Source organism: Apis mellifera, linkage group LG1 (assembly GCF_003254395.2).
Source record: "Apis mellifera strain DH4 linkage group LG1, Amel_HAv3.1, whole genome shotgun sequence".
Classification (NCBI taxonomy): Eukaryota; Metazoa; Arthropoda; class Insecta; order Hymenoptera; family Apidae; genus Apis; species Apis mellifera.
Window position 1 is genome coordinate 2,065,873 of NC_037638.1, and position 17,097 is coordinate 2,082,969.

The 17,097-nt window shown below is 19.7% G+C and overlaps 2 protein-coding genes across 3 annotated transcripts; one reads left to right on the plus strand and one right to left on the minus strand.

Moving 5' to 3' along the window:
* Positions 1 to 4,315: 4,315 nt before the first annotated feature.
* Positions 4,316 to 8,583, minus strand: LOC409999 (lipase 3). 2 transcript variants are annotated; one of them, XM_006558606.3, is made up of 8 exons: positions 8,258 to 8,583; positions 7,803 to 8,010; positions 6,281 to 6,380; positions 5,957 to 6,200; positions 5,305 to 5,460; positions 4,830 to 4,917; positions 4,616 to 4,761; positions 4,316 to 4,510 (listed from the first exon to the last, which is right to left on the minus strand). In XM_006558606.3, the coding sequence occupies exons 1-8, from the start codon at positions 8,363 to 8,365 to the stop codon at positions 4,334 to 4,336; spliced, it is 1,227 nt and encodes a 408-aa protein (XP_006558669.1). In that variant the 5' UTR covers positions 8,366 to 8,583; the 3' UTR covers positions 4,316 to 4,333. The 2 variants fall into 2 exon arrangements, with proteins under 2 accessions (XP_006558669.1, XP_393487.3); XM_393487.7 differs by having other exon boundaries at positions 6,281 to 6,395; positions 8,258 to 8,581.
* Positions 8,584 to 9,831: 1,248 nt separating this feature from the next.
* Positions 9,832 to 14,873, plus strand: LOC727331 (sorting nexin-25). The gene is made up of 11 exons (XM_026446282.1): positions 9,832 to 10,209; positions 11,022 to 11,332; positions 11,497 to 11,666; positions 11,737 to 12,131; positions 12,218 to 12,641; positions 12,840 to 13,144; positions 13,251 to 13,508; positions 13,587 to 13,717; positions 13,804 to 14,043; positions 14,411 to 14,693; positions 14,799 to 14,873. Exons 1-11 carry the CDS (start codon positions 9,988 to 9,990, stop codon positions 14,853 to 14,855), a joined length of 2,796 nt encoding a protein of 931 aa, XP_026302067.1. The 5' UTR covers positions 9,832 to 9,987; the 3' UTR covers positions 14,856 to 14,873.
* Positions 14,874 to 17,097: the final 2,224 nt, after the last annotated feature.

Below are 17,097 nucleotides of genomic sequence, written 5' to 3' on the forward strand. Positions count from 1 at the left end.
TATACAGTTTCTAAAAAAATTAATTTTGTTTTGTACATTTTTTTTCTTTTATAAATATATATATGAACAATTTAAAACTATGATATATTAGTGAAAAACTTTTAAAAAGAAACTGTTGATCACAATGTATATTATATTAAAAAGAAAAAAAGAAATTATAATCACATCACAATATAGTATTATACATTTTATCGGATATTTTTTTTTGTGTCAAGGATGTGAAAGATATACAGTAAATGACTTTGGTATAAAGATTTTTCTTAGAAATAAAATTATATATCGTATTTACAAACTTGTTAGTCTATTTTTAATTATAAAATATATAAAGTACATGCACGAACAACGTATATTTATTCGTATTTTATAATTTATTTAAATTATGAAAATATGGTGTCATAAAATGTTAAAATTGCACAAAATGATAAATATTTTTTTTCATTTTAAGTAAAATCTAATTTCACTAGATTAAAGTGAAATTAATAATTCTAATTTCACAGGATTAAATTTTCCAATTTCTATTATTACTTCCATATTTTTAGTAGAAATTACATATTGTTTTTATAAATTTATATTCATCAATGATATAAAATAAATGTCTTCCACTGCCATATTTTTTTTATATTTATTGCAATTTATCACTTTCGTAAAAAGAATAAGTATGTATTGCTACTTTGTTAACACTTCTTAAAATACATTTGTAAAATATAGTAAACAAGTTTAAAAATAGAATAAAATTAATTTTTAATTATTATATATATATATACATATATATATATATAATTTGATTTTGTGCAATTTTGCATTAATACTTTATATTTTAAAAATGCTTAATTATTTTTTATTAATATATTGATTAACTTTTTATTTTTTATTTTTTTTTTATTTATATATTATACCAAAATTATTTACTGCTGATAATTGTTCGCTCCTGTGATTATTATTATATATATAAAGAGACGTTAAATTATCTTGGAAAAAATAGAAGATTATGAAAATTTAATATAAAAATTAAGATAATCTAAAAGGAATTTAGAATAAGGATACACACGAAAATGAAATTACCAAAATGTTATATAAAAAATGTTTCAGAAATAATTAATAATTTTTCTTAAATTCAAACATGCCAGATATGTATACTATACTATGCAGAGTGAGACATTTTGATTCTTATAAATTTTAATTAAGATAATTAAATTGAATTAATTAAATTAAAATAAAAATTTTATGTTGAACAATATGAATTGTTCTTATTTCTAAAAATATAATATTTTTCTTTTATTTAGATTAAAGAAAATCATCATACATCTATAGTAAATATATAATTACATTACTTTGTTTTTCCTGAATTTATTATAATGAAATTAAATTATCTCTGCATCTAATATTCTTCTTTCGCAATATCACCTTTCATTATGTTTATTTTAAGAGTAACAACATATATTTTATTAATATTATTTCAATATTGCAAATATTGTAATCAGTATCTTCATATACACATCATATGGACATCTATTTATTATATAATTAAAAATCAATTATTTATAACATAATAACGCTTAATAAGAATTTTAATAATTAAATAATTCAGATTATTTTTTGTAAAAATTAAAATATCCAATTAAATAAGTGATTTATATAATTCAAAAAAGAAAAAGATATAACATTATAAATAGATTTTAACTAACATAATTTAATAATATATGTATATTTTTTTAATAAAGAATGCAATAATTAGGAAAACATCTGTAGATTTTAACTATTAAAATTTTAGTTTTACAAATTCTAATTACTTTATTACATATTTAGTTATAAATGTAGAAAATGAATAATTTTACTTTACTTGAATAGTTTTTTTTTCTAAATAGTATAAAAATATAAATAAATTTAAATTTCATAATATTTTGCATGACTTATATTTTTATATTAAGTTTATAATTATATTTGCTTATTATTACTGAATATTAAAATGTAATTATAATAATTCAGTAAATTTAAATTATTATTTAATATGATTAATTGTTGAACAGTTATTATAACAATTTATATATATAACAATATTAGTTATTTTAACGAATATAATTCCAAATATAATTCTATAATTAAATGTATAAATAACAATATTTTATTCGTAAATAATTTTTTTTATCATAGGAACATGCATATTACTTTAGTATCTATTATAATAATATGTTAATAATTATTATAAATTATAAATTATATATACAATTATTATATACATATATGAATTATATTTTATATATATCTTATCGTTATTTTATTCTATTATTCAAATTGCTTTTTTTTTTAATAAACTTGAATGATTTAATAAATTTTATTACTATTTATACTTAATTATAAACATTACATATAAACATACTTATATGTTCTTAATAATTAATAACAAAGTATTATTTTAAAAATATATATATTTATTCGCATAAAAATAAAACATATCAATAAAAGTTTTAAAAACAAAAATTTCTTACATATGAAAATGAAATGTACAATGTATACTCCATTAAATATGTATATGCATATTCAATGAAAATGAAAATATATCTCCAGGTTAATATTTTATGTAAAATAAAAGCAGATTTTACGTGTTTATATAACTGGTATTAATTATTTTTAGTCAATATGTTCAATTATGAATTTAAACTTTTTTTAATTAATCATTTTACCTTTATTTTACATTTAATATAATAATAAAATATAACAATATATAAATGCTAGTTTTATAAAGAGAAATAAGATATAATAATTTAATAAGCGTTATTAAAAATATAATTTCATTGCTTATATTTTAAGTGCCTCGCCCTGTATACTAAATGTATATATATTAATGCATGTAAATAATTTAAAAAGAATATTGTACTTCATTTAAGTGTTTCATTTTAAACATTGTAACTATTTTGTAAGGTACTATTATTACTATTATATTATTATTATTATTATTATTCAAATTAATTAAGCATTATTTTCGTTGCAATTTTGTTGTTGAAACAAAATTTAATCAGAAATAAAAATTTTATTACTCATTATTTTTCATACTGCAATTGTTTATATTTTATCTACAATTAATTTTTTTTATTATTCGATTAATATTTTGTTTTACAACAAAAATTCTTTTTCGTGTGTTAGAAAATGTTCCATACGGCAGTTCCAAGAGTTAAAAAAAAAAAAAAAAGTATATTAAACAATGATGGCTTTTGCTGCAAATAAAGACTATGAAAATAAAATTATAGAACTATGTTATTTAAATATTCTATTGTTAGCGCTCAAAGTGAAAAGAGAATGCTTGTTATCATTTATAATATATATATATATATGTATATGTATATATGAGAGGAATTTTACAATGTATGCCTTGTTGTTCAAAACTCAGTTTTCTATCGTGCTAAAATTATCTTTGGTCGAAAAACGAGTTTGTATACTGATGATAATTATTAATCTGAATTAATAACATTCGAAAAATATTTGATGATCGATTAAAATATTAATTGTACAATGCAGATATTATAGCAGTAATGTTTTGTTTTTATGATAAAGTGATCAAATAATTAGTTGTATAATCTAAACTAAAATGAAAGTTTTGTGTAGTACCCTTTGTTTACAACAAAAAATACAAATAAGTAAAAATATCAAATAGAAGTGAATTAATTTCTTCGATTATTGAATATTGAATGAATGACTGAATAAATCAATTTAAATAATTCCTTTCATTTTTATAACGATAAATATAGCGATATTTAATAATAATACTAATAATTTATCAACACTTATTTTAAATTGTATTGAAATGAATTATTATTTATGACAATATCTTAATAGGATTTTTATAAATTTTAACTTGTATTAATATTAACTTACTTTTCGTAGATTCTAAATGTTATCATTTATCCAACATGCATATACTGTATAAATAAATTTTAATAATATAATTTTAAACCGTGCGTTGTTAACTCATGTTATTCAAGTAATATTGAATATATTTGAGTTTTTAAGAATTATGAATAAAATATCTTAAAAATGGAACTTATTTATATTCTTTTAAAAGAAAATAACAATAGAAATATTTATTAGTTATACATTACAAAATTTCGAAATTTTTAAAATTGAATGTTTGAATGTTTATATATCTTTCTATTGTTAACTCGTTAGGTTTTATTGTTATTTTCGTTCTTTTTTATATTTAATATTATATCATATTAACATTGACATTACTTTTTTTTTATAATAATAAAAATTTTCTTAAACGAACATGTATGAAAATTATATCTAAAAATATATCATTTTTTTTCTTTTCCTTTATCAAGTATTTCCAGATATCCCATTAATATAATACATGCAACGGATTTTGCTCGTAAAGAACCAACAAGTCTAATATAGGTTTAAATATAACTGACATCGAAGACGATCCCCATAAAAAGTCATAATGGGAAAATGATTTAATGGATATCTCTTTATGGAACACGAGATTACCAAGTTTATTTTTCAAAAGATTAACATCCTAAAAAGGAATAAAACTTTTTCCTTAATAAATATTATTCAAGAATAATAAACATTTATACGTATCTTTCATGAATGTTTCTTATATATAAAATAATTTTATTACCGTTTTCGTTGCAAGTAGATCATCGTTACTGCTGAAGAGGGCAATTGGTGCAATTATTTTGTTCAACTCGTATTCCGGTGGTTGTACAGAATTGTATACTCGATAATTTTTTTCATCATTACCATAGTCAAATTGTCGAAAATTGTCTAAAAATTAATAATTATTAATTTTTTCTATCGTTATCGTTATTTACAAATACATGTGAACATCCAACCTGGATATATGTATCCTTGACCGAAATGAACTAATTGTTTCCAAGAGCCACCTGCCGGGATATGATTCATAATCGATGTCAAATTCATCTAAATTAAACCAAATTTAAAAAGTATTATACAAATGTATAAATTTGTTTTTTTGTTATACGATTTAATTAATATAAATTTGATAATTATTCTATAATAATAAAAGATAAAAATAAATAAAAATTGTCAATGTCTGATATTAAAAAAATTATAGGAAATTTTTTTTTCAAAATTGAAGTTAAATTAATTAGTTAATTATTAAATTTTACCATTAATTCTTTTTTAATTCATATTTAACCAAAAATTTATATACTAACTTTATTTTTTTTTTAACAATAATTTGTCAAAATAATTTTTCAAATCTTTCAATAATATATTATTCCATCTTTTCCTTTTTTTTTTTTTTTATAAAAATAAGAGAAGAATTAATCGCTTCTTTTTCTTTACCGCACTCAAATTTGTCTGATTAAAACCAGTGACCAAGAACAGAATGTTATTGCAAAAGAATTGTATCGACGTATCTTGACAAAATACACTCGAGACAAACTTTTCCCAAATAGATCTTGAACGTAATTCAGGATAACCGAAAACTTCACCTATCCTCTGCAATATAAATAAATAATTTTTTTGTATTAACTATAAATAATAATAAATAAATAAATAAATAAATAATTGTATTTCATTAACTATAAATAACTTCTCATAAATTTCGGTCGTAAAAATTATTCCAGGGCAAAGTAATTTTATTATTCTCAAGAAAAAATTTACTTAGTTGTAATCGTTTTAATGAGCCAAAGTATAACGTCGGTAAAAAAGTATAACACATCGTGAATAATGGCTTCTAGCACGGTCAATAGATTGTAAAATCTTAATTGTCTGTACACTGTAAAAATAGAACGAGTACTATGAACTTTAAAAAAAAATAACCATTATTGTTACTTCAAATGTTCATTCTCTCTGTTCGATAATTTATTCTTTTTTAATTTTTTAATTTTTTGAAGAAAAATATACATGTATATAGAATCGTCGCCATATTTTATTTAGAGAAACGCGAATCATTCTTCTAATATTAAATAAAATTTTCGAACAAACAACTCACCACGCCCATGTATGTTAATTTAGCGAGTTTTGTAATCGGTCCCCGTAAATTGCCGGTAAAAGCTACAGGTGCAAGGCCGATCATTAATTTAATTTTCGCGTTGTAATCCGGCTTCTGGGACATTGCCACCCAAAATTGCGTGGTTCCTTGTGAATGACCGATATAAAAAATTTGTTTACAATTCGTTTGATGGATTATGTAATCGATCGTTGCCGGAATATCATAAATACCGAGTTCGTGGTAACTGAAATAATAATAATAATAAAAAAAACGGAAACATTAATAAGATATAAAAAAGAAATTGAAATTTTATACTTCGTATACCTAAAGTTCCAAAAATATCGTTCCGTCGGTAACATAGAAATATGATTTCTCGAATAAACGTTTCCTCTGTTATTTCCAAGCCACACATCGTATCCTGCATCTGCCAACATGTATGCTGGAAACATGTTAACTCCATATATAAATTACATTGAACAGTAATTTATTTTAACAATTTTTATTTTAAAGATGGAGATTGATTTTTTTTTTTTTTTAGAATTGAAAAAAGTCATAATTTCTTTTAAAATTAATCCTACAATTGAAGAATTTATCAATTTTATATTTTAATTTTATTGTATATTTACATTATCGTTGTAATGAATATTTAAAAATTTCTTTTTACTTTTCACAGAATTTATAAAAAATGTGTAATAATATTGTAATAATTAAAAACGATCAAGATTGCGTTCGTGGGGAAAAAACTTTAGATACATCGAAGCAATTACGATGTATTTAAACTTTATTTATGTCAGGGATGTAATTTTCAACCAGTTTTTACAACCAAAGATGACATCATAAGATAAACTAAAATTTAGAAATAACTTTCATGATGTGCGACCTTGGCGCCAATTACATAACAGTGGTATAAAGACAAGAGGGAATATACATGGAAAAATTAATTAAAGATAATTGTTATACATGTAGTTTTAAAACGTAATTAAAAAGAAAGTTAGAAAGTACTTATGTAAAACATATTTTGATGTCACGTTCAGATTGCACCTATATAGAATTTTAATTCCTTTAAAAATCACCTCTTTATTATTTTATATATTTGTTATTTTATTTTTTTTAATTACAGTTAATTTTACATGTTTATCATTAATGTATTTGATTTATGATTTATTTTTTTTTTATTATTATTAACTCAATATAAATTATAATATAAAATTATTAAGTTAATAAAATAATAATGTAAAAGTTGATGTAAAATTAATTTATATATATATATGTATATAAAAAATTTAATATTTCATAATATTTGAATTAATTGAAATTACATTTAATTCCTCTTGTTAATGTGATTTTTTATGTTTATAAAATATATAAATCTTTATAAATTTTCTTTCAAGTAACTTTCAAAAGTAATTTAGCAAGGAAATTTCTATTTGCATTTTAAATTATCAAGAAGAAAGAAGAAATTACATAAGTCATTAAATTATATAATACATTTAACTATGTTATTTTTATTTTGTTATTCTTAACTTATCGAATCCGATCTTTTATGATTTTCTATTCCATTTATTTTTTTCTACAAGATCTTATTCGAATAAATTCCAATTAATTGGAATATTCGAAATTACAGAAGAAATATAATTTTTTCGAAATATTTTATAACGGATTTATTGGAAAAAAATCTCATACTCTAAATCTAAATTCGATTATACGTACAATATAAAAGAAAATTTTAAACTTTAAATTTTTAATATTAAAAAATAATTGTCAAAATCTGATTTTTAGAAAAATATATTACTCTTTAATGTTAGATTAAAATTAATGTTAAATTAATATTGGAAATTAAAATTACCTAATGCCCTTCCTGCTCCCATAAGGATCCAGTCCGCAGAACTGCCCGCTAATCCATGTTGAATTAAAACTGGCCGCTTTGCGTTTTTAAAATTCCTTTCACCATTGATACGTCCGTATGGAAGTCTATGAATTTCTAGAATATAACCATCTTCTGTCACAATATTATGAATTTCCACCTGATATCCATGGCTTTTTATCAATTCTGGCTGTTCAATAAAAAAAATAACGTAATTTATACTCATTATTTTAATTTAATTTACTTTTTTGTAAATTGTAAAATTTTCTCCATTGAATTCTCCATCTTATTAATAATTTTAATAATTTTTACGCTAAATATATCTATCTTATAAAAAATAGTAAATATTGAATTTATCATTCTAAATAATGATTAAAAAAAAAAATATAAAAAATATAAGTAAAAATTGCAAAGATATAAAAATATATTTAACTTACGCTTTTAAGTGTAAAATTTGGTTTACGGTTTGATGTGTAAATTGTTTTTGCCAAAAGAAAATTTAAAATAAGAAATTGCGATACTATAAGACCATAGAATGACGACATGATGTTACGTATGAAATATATCAATGAAATTAAGAGCGTGAATATATATATATGTATATATGTATATATATTTATATATAAGAGAAGACTATTTCGCGATAGATGATAAGAGATGCTTATAATGCATGTTTCATTTTACTTTGTATTTGTATTTCTCGACCTTTAACGAATATAAAGTTATACTATGTAAGTGAAAAGTAACTGCGATAGGGGATTATTGTTCTGTTCGCGGGAAATACCTACTGTGTAATGACTTTCCCATTCCTATTTCATGCATCTGAAATTGAGAATTTTAATGTAGTAGAGGGTTCTATACGAATACTAACGAGTTTTGTATTCTTGTTGATAATGTTAACGCATTTTTTATGATTCATTTTGATGATCTTTCTTTATTTTCATTTATAAAAATTGATATTACTTTAGATCGATGTTTCTTACTTATACGTATATAATTATATATATATGATATGTAATTTATAATAATTAATAATTAAAAATATGTTTATCTTTCTAATTTTCTTTAAATTGATCAAAATGTTTCAATATGTTTATTTAATTTTTCAATTATTTGTTATAAATATTATAAATATTATTAAATGATTATTGAAATCTTTATGTTAATCCTATTAATTAATTGGATGTAATTAAATTGAATCTGCTATTATCACTTCATAAACTCCTATTAAAGAATTATTTATAAAGTTTAATAAAATCACTTTTTGTGACTTTTATATATATATGTATAACATTCATCGGCAATGAAAAAATAGTCAATTAATAAGTATTATATTGTATATAAAGGTTTTATATTGTATAAAAAATTATTGTTTTCAATCTATTAAAATTATCATACGTATATATATATAAATAATTCAATTATTATATAAAATTATTACAAGAAATTTTTAGATTAAATATTAAATATTTATTTTATTAAATAAATTAAATTTTATTAAATATTTCCAAAATAAATTTCTTAATTTAAAAATATTCTTTCTTCTATATCTGATTCAAATATCTAATAAAATATAATTAAAAAATAATATTTCATTTTTTATATTTTTAATTTTATAAAAACAAATAAAATTTAATAGATGAGTAATAAAAAAAGTCTATTAAAATTATAAATATTCATAAGTAAATATATATATTTTTTTAAAAAATCGTCACATATTACATTATTTATTTAATTTAATATTAAAGATAAATAATATTAAAAAAATATTAAAATATGTGTAAGAATAATACATAAACATTATAAAGAAAGAACCAATACAGATATTATAAAAAGATTTACTATACAATAAATAAAGATTTAAATTAGAGATAAATTAGTAATAAATATTATTATACAATAAAATTGTAAACATTAATAAATATTCATTTGAAATGATTATACATTGTGCGCACAAATTGTAAATTAAAAATTAAAAAAAGTTTGTGAATATAATTTTTCCAACTAGCGTTATATGGTTTATGGATTCGCAATGGCGGTATTATTGACTCAATGCGCATCTTTGCGTTTCGATATATCTTATCGTAGTTTGCACGATGTAGTCATACAAATATGAAATTGAAGATGTAATGTTCATTGTTATACAACAAAAAAAACAAAATTCAATATGATGTGGTCTGGTATTTTATATATTCTACCTATAATCGGATTCTTTTATTGGAATAATTTATTATGGTGTTATGTATTTGGCATATTAACTATATCTTGCTTTTTCTTGGGATGTTTAATTGTTATGCTTATAAATATTGCTCTTTCTCCAAAACATCAAACTGGTGCTACTGCTATGAAAACAATTGCAGAAATGGATGCTTTTCATAATTTATTAATGGTTTGTATTATTATTTTGATATTATTTCTTAATATATTTTGACTATTATTGTTTATTGTTTATTGATATTGTTTGTGAATTTTAAATTTCAATTTCTTATTTAAGAAAAAGATTCGATATATCAAAAAATTAAGATGTCTTTGTTTTAATTTTTATATAGATATAATTATAGATATAGATAAGATAATGAATATTAACAAAAATTAATATATTATTTATTTATAAATTTTTATTTAATCTTTTCATTTTATGTTAATTTAGAATAACATTTTTTAATATTTATATTTTATTTTTTTAAATCAAATTATATTATTATTTAAATTATGATTAAATGAAAAAATTAGTCTAATCTTATAACAGATTTTGTTTTCTTTGTTGATTATTATAATATTAATTTTATAAAAAGCAATTTTATTACTCTAATTTTTATATATTTTTTTTTATATATTTTATATATTGTATAAAGAGATCCTCTTGTATATAAAAAATATTTTATAAATATAAATATTTTTAAAAAATAAAAATTTGGTTATAGTTTTTTGCTCACTAACTTTTTTGTTGAATTTACAAAAATAATATTTATATTATTCATTATTATTATTAATATTATCATAATATATTAAATTTTTTTTATTGAATTAATATTTAATATTATTATTATTTAAAAATTTAATTTTAAATCATAAGTAACATTTTAAAAATATTTTTAAAATATATTAATGTATTAAATATTATTACATATATTATACATAATATATTACAAGGATATTGATTAATCAAAAAATTATTAATTATTTTACATATTATTTCAGAAAGGATATGTAATTAAGGCAACAAATACCAAGAAATATGTCAGATATCCATTAGTTTTTACACGTATGGTGGATGGAGCTTTGCAAAATTTGTTAGATTTAGTGTTTCAAGACTTTGTTGGTCTTTGGCTTGATGAATTAGCTTTTAATTCTGAACAAATAATAAACAATATGAAACAAGATATATGGGGAGCAATTCAAACACTTCATGATCGCTTATCAAAAGTAGATCACACAAAATTAGTTGTTTGTAGTATAGTGAATAAAATAACATTTCATTTTGAGAAAATTAGAATTGCTCAAACTGCTTCGTAAGTTTAGCTATATTTTTTTTTATTTAAAGTTAATAATTTTTAATAAAATTTTTACTAAATATTATTATATATTTTGTAATATATGAATTTTTAATATCAATTGTTTAAATAATATATTATAAAAGATAAAAATTTCTGTTTTGTTAAATGTATTTAAATAGGGCACAAGGTGATGATCCAGTATTTATTTTATCTACACATTTAATGTCACCTACAGCAGAATTAGATTATTTGAAGAAAGTTAGTGAATTATATATTTTACTTTTATTACCACCTTGTTATTCTCTTGCACCAATGAAATATTTATTGAGAGAAATTCTTGCATGTAAAAGTAAGTATGTATATATATAATTATAATATATTCAACATATATTTATTTCATTCTTTATATCTTTTATTAGTTTTAAAACCTGCAATAGATTTAATAACAAATCCAGATTATATTAACCAGAAAATTTTATCATATATTGATCAACAACAGCTTGCAGAAGCAATGCATAGAAAAACATATGAATATGCTGAATCATTTGAGGATTTTATTCGTATGATTAAAAGCTCTAAAGATTTAGAAGTTTTGAAGCACATTAGATATAATATTGTTACTGAAATTATGCAAGCTACAACAATACAAAATATTAAAAGAGCACAAGGTTTAGATCCAGATAATAATGCATTTGGAAAATCTGATGCCATTCAAGCTCGAAAACTGAAGAGGTACATCAGTCAATTGACATATGCCAAAAATACATGTGAATGTCATATGCAATCATTAGGATGGAATGGATATCCTGTACAGGTTATAAAATTATTCTCATTTAAAACGTAATAATAACTTTAAAAATAATTTTTATATAATAAAAATATTTAAAAATAATTTTATAGGCTAATGATGTTACTGATGCAGCAATGGTTACAGAAGAAACAATCTTTCCATTACAATATATTTTAGACAATGTAACAGGTAGACGATACTTGTCACAATTCCTTGAACAAGTTGCCAGTCAAGATTTGATTGGATATTGGGCAGCCGTGCAAGAATTACGTAATGCAGATAAATCTAATTGGCATCAATTAGGAGCTGAAATTTTTTACACTTACATTACATCCCCAACTGCTGAAATAAAAATTGATCGAACTATTCGTAAAAGAATGGAAAGTTTCTTATTAGGTGATAAAGGGCCAAATGTATTTTATGAAGTTCAAGATAATGTTGTTAAAACTCTAGAAGAAAAGTATTATCCTTCATTTGTAGTTAGTGAACAATATAAAAATATGCAAGAAGCACTTCTTAATGAAAGAACGGATGGTTAGTGTAAATATTTTATATTTAGAAATTTATATTTTTATATTCGATATAATTTTATATTTTTTATATTTAAAATATAATAAAATCTTTTATAAAATTAAATATAAAATTTTATATTTCAAATTATATTTAAAATCTAATAATATATAATATTAAGTATATTTGATTATATATATATATATATATGTATATATATAGATTTAGTCGAGGATCGACGTATCGGAAATGGAGCATTATCAGAAAATATGTCTTTACTTGTTGGTGAACATTCAAACTATGCTCGTAGTAAATTGGATCAACTGAAAGAAAAATTAAATAATAAAATGCAAGCTTTACAAGCATTAAAATCTTCATTAAAACCAGAAAGCAAGGTTTTAAATTTTTTGGCCAAAGAAGTTGAATTGTTACAAAGTGAAAAAAAACAATTAGAAGCACATTTAACTCATACAGAAATGTGGGCAGAACATTTGGGTCATTGGAAAGCAGAAGTACAGAGTGCGGAAGTAAATAAAATTTAAGTTGTTCTAATTAAGAATTTAATTAGAAAAATTTGTCTCATATTGTTTAATTTTAATGAAAAGTAATTGTTATTTTAACTTTTTAAAACAGATACCAGATAATGGAGAATCTCCACAATTTGTTTTGGTTGTTCATATGAGAGAAAATGAAGACAATAATGAAAGTATATATAGCGGTTGGGTTGTATTAAGAAAGTTACAAGATTTTCAAGATCTTCACAGAAAACTTCGTCAATTATGTTCTAATGTGAAAAATTTAGATTTACCATCACAACCTTTAAAATTTTTTGGAAAATCTGATAAAAATACTTTAGACAAAGCTAAAATACAAATACAAAAATATTTAAATGTATATTTTAACATTATAAAACATTACATTTATATAGTAAATAATACTTAGTTTAAATTTAATTATTAATATTTTTAGTTTGTTTTAGAAGATGAAAAACTGAATCAAAGTGAAGCTTTATATACATTTCTTAGTCCGAGTTCGGAACATTTGAAATATCCTCCTTCTCCTAAAAAATCACGATTTTCTTTATCCACATTATTTAAAACGTAACTAATTTATTATTATATATTTATTATAAAAACTTTTACTTGAAAAACTTAATTTTTTATTTTATTTAGAAAATTTATTTTAGATCAAACAATAATAATGAACTTCGTGATAAAGAAGAGGAAGAAGATTATTCGTTATTATTAGATGACACCGATAGTGCCCGAACAGCTACAGATGGATGCTTAAATATTAATAGAGATGCAATAGCAGAACCTCTTTATACACTTTTAGGTGAAATTTTCGATCTTCGAGGTGTATTTCGATGGCTTAGACGCTCATTAATTACTTTTGTTCAAATTACTTATGGTCGAACTATAAATAGGTTTGTTTATTCTTTTAAATCTAATTCATTGAATCTATATAATGTATCACAAAACTATGTTGATTCATATATAATTCAAAGCTAAAAATAATTGAATTGTTGCATACTTTCTACACTTATAGTTCTAATAAATATTAAGATTTTTTTTTTTGATTAAAATAATTATTTAAATATATCAAATACAAAAGATGATATTTTTATTTATTAGAACACCATGCATACTATATTCTTCAATCAATATTATAATAATTGAAAAAAAAAACATGTTTTGTGAGACATCAGTTATATTTAATATGTATCAAAATAATATAAATATTAAAATAAAATTTCAAAATATTTTTTTTAATATTAAATATGTAATCATCAGACAAATCAGAGATACTATTGCATGGGTGTTCTCAGAACCAATGCTTCATTACTACATACAATTGTTTACGAAATCATGGTGGCCAAATGGTCATTTAGTTTCTGAGACAATTTCTCGTTCAGATGAAGAAAAACTAAAAACTCGAGGAGAAGCACGAAGACAATTTTTAAATAATATACCCGATGTTTTAACAAATTTAGTAGGATCACAAAGTGCACAACGTGGTGCAATTAAGATTTTTGACTCTTTACAGAATGTGAATTTAAATAAACAATTATTTTATGTAAGTTATCATTATTAAATTATAATATAATTATAATATATAATGTTTTATATAAATATATAAAATTATATAATAAGATATTAAATTAATATTTTTTATTTATAGGATATCTTTGAAGTTTTGATGTATGAAATATTTCCAGAATTTAAACGAATACAATAAATTTTTAAATTATATTTTTTATATATGTTAAAATTGAAAACAATCATGTTATTATATTTGTATTATATATGATTTATTCAATTGAAATTATTTTGTATAATACAACATAAGTATATGACACAAATTATTTAAAATCTTAAATATAAGAAATCAAATATTTTTAATAAAAGTTAAATAATATTATTAATTATTATTATAAAATACATATACTATATAAAAATAATGTAAATTATGTAAATTATTTATATAGGATTTTAAATAATAACAAATGACATATATGTGTAAAAATGTGTATTAATAATTAAAACAAATTGATTATAACTTTACAAATTAATACAATATATATATTTATTCATATATCTTTATTCAGAATATTTTAAATATTTTTATAGAATGTATACACAATATAAACAATTTTTTATATATAATTTCCTCCCATGCATTTAAAAATTCCCAGGATAATTTCTGAAATATGATCAATGTATACTTAATATAAACTGTTCCTTTGCAGTCAAGTCATCTCATAAGTCATGTCATTTCAATGGCATTATTCAAAACTGTTTTGAAGCAATTATTGCTTTCAAGTGAAATAATATAATTTAATTTATATATACAAAATATATAAATATTAGTAACATTTATAATAAGAAGACTTAGAAGAAGATATCAATAATTATAATCTTAATCATTTTTCAAAATAAAATGATTATAAAAATTATGACTTGAAGAAAAAGAAGAAGAAATAAAAAAATGACTGTAAAACGATTTTTACAGTGATTAATTACTATTCTGATAAATTAATAAAAAATCAATAAACTTGGGTTTTCTTAATAAATATTTTAGATTATTTTTATAATAATATATATCATCTTGTCAACAATCAATGATATAACAATAACAATTTAATATTAAAATATAAAATTACATAATTTAAACAATCTTAATAATTAATTTTTAAATATTAATGATATTTGCCTACTGATAATATGAATTGATATGAAGGAATATTATGAATTTAAACTAATAATTATTTAATTTAATTTACAAAAAGAAAATGTAAAAATGTAAAAATATTTACTATTTACAATATTAAAATTTAAATTATAATTACATTTAATTATTATAATTATATAATAAAAATTTGCATTTATCACATTATTTTCATTAATTTTTTTAGAAAAACAATTACGTAAATAAAATAATTATTTTTTATAACTTAAGTTAATATATTAATATGTTATAATCAATAATTCAACATCTTAAAAAATAAAAAATTAAAAAATTAAACCATAAATCTTATGATATAAATATAAAAAAATTTTGTAAGGAAATCTTTTTTGCAATTATTAAAAAAAATAATAGAATGACATAATAAAATAATATTTAAAAATTTTTCCAAAAGATTATATATATTCTTAAAATCAAAACTTTAATAAAAATGTTAAAAAGAAATTTAAAACAAAAAAAAAATTTATCTTTAAATAAAAGTATAAAGAAATATTCATATATAATATATAAAAAATTAAAAAACATACTTCTTTTTTAAATTTTTTCAATATAAAAATGATATTACTTATGTGATGACAACATTCAAATGGATCGACAGAATATAATGTATTATATGAATAATAATAATAATAATCTTTATAATTATTCAAAATATGATCTAAAGATATTGATTATTTATATATTCATATTTTTAAATGTAGCTGAAAAAGAGGGACTAGTTTTTATATTATTTAATAATATTGTTCTATATGAGAATATTAATTATTCTCTTTCCATTAACTATAAATTATTTATTATTATTATTTATTTGCATATGCACTGTATAAAGCACGTAATTAATTATCATTATTATTATCATAGATTTTTCATCAAAATTTGTATTAACAAATAGATAAATATCTAAATATTTTTGTTGCCAAAATATTTATAGGCAAACAAAAATACAAGGATATACAAACATTTAAATATCTATTTAAATAAAAAGAAAAAAAAACAAAAATATATTAAATATTAACATTACATAAACAAAAAAGTTTGATAAAAAAAATAATTTAATTATAAACATATATAAGAATATATTTTAAAATTTTATCATAAATAATATCTGCAGAAAAATTATATACTATATTAAAAATGATTAAATTTGTATCAAAATATTAGTAATATTCTAAACTTTGTAATATAATAAATAATATATATAATATTGTAATGACATTTGATTTTTCAATTGAAA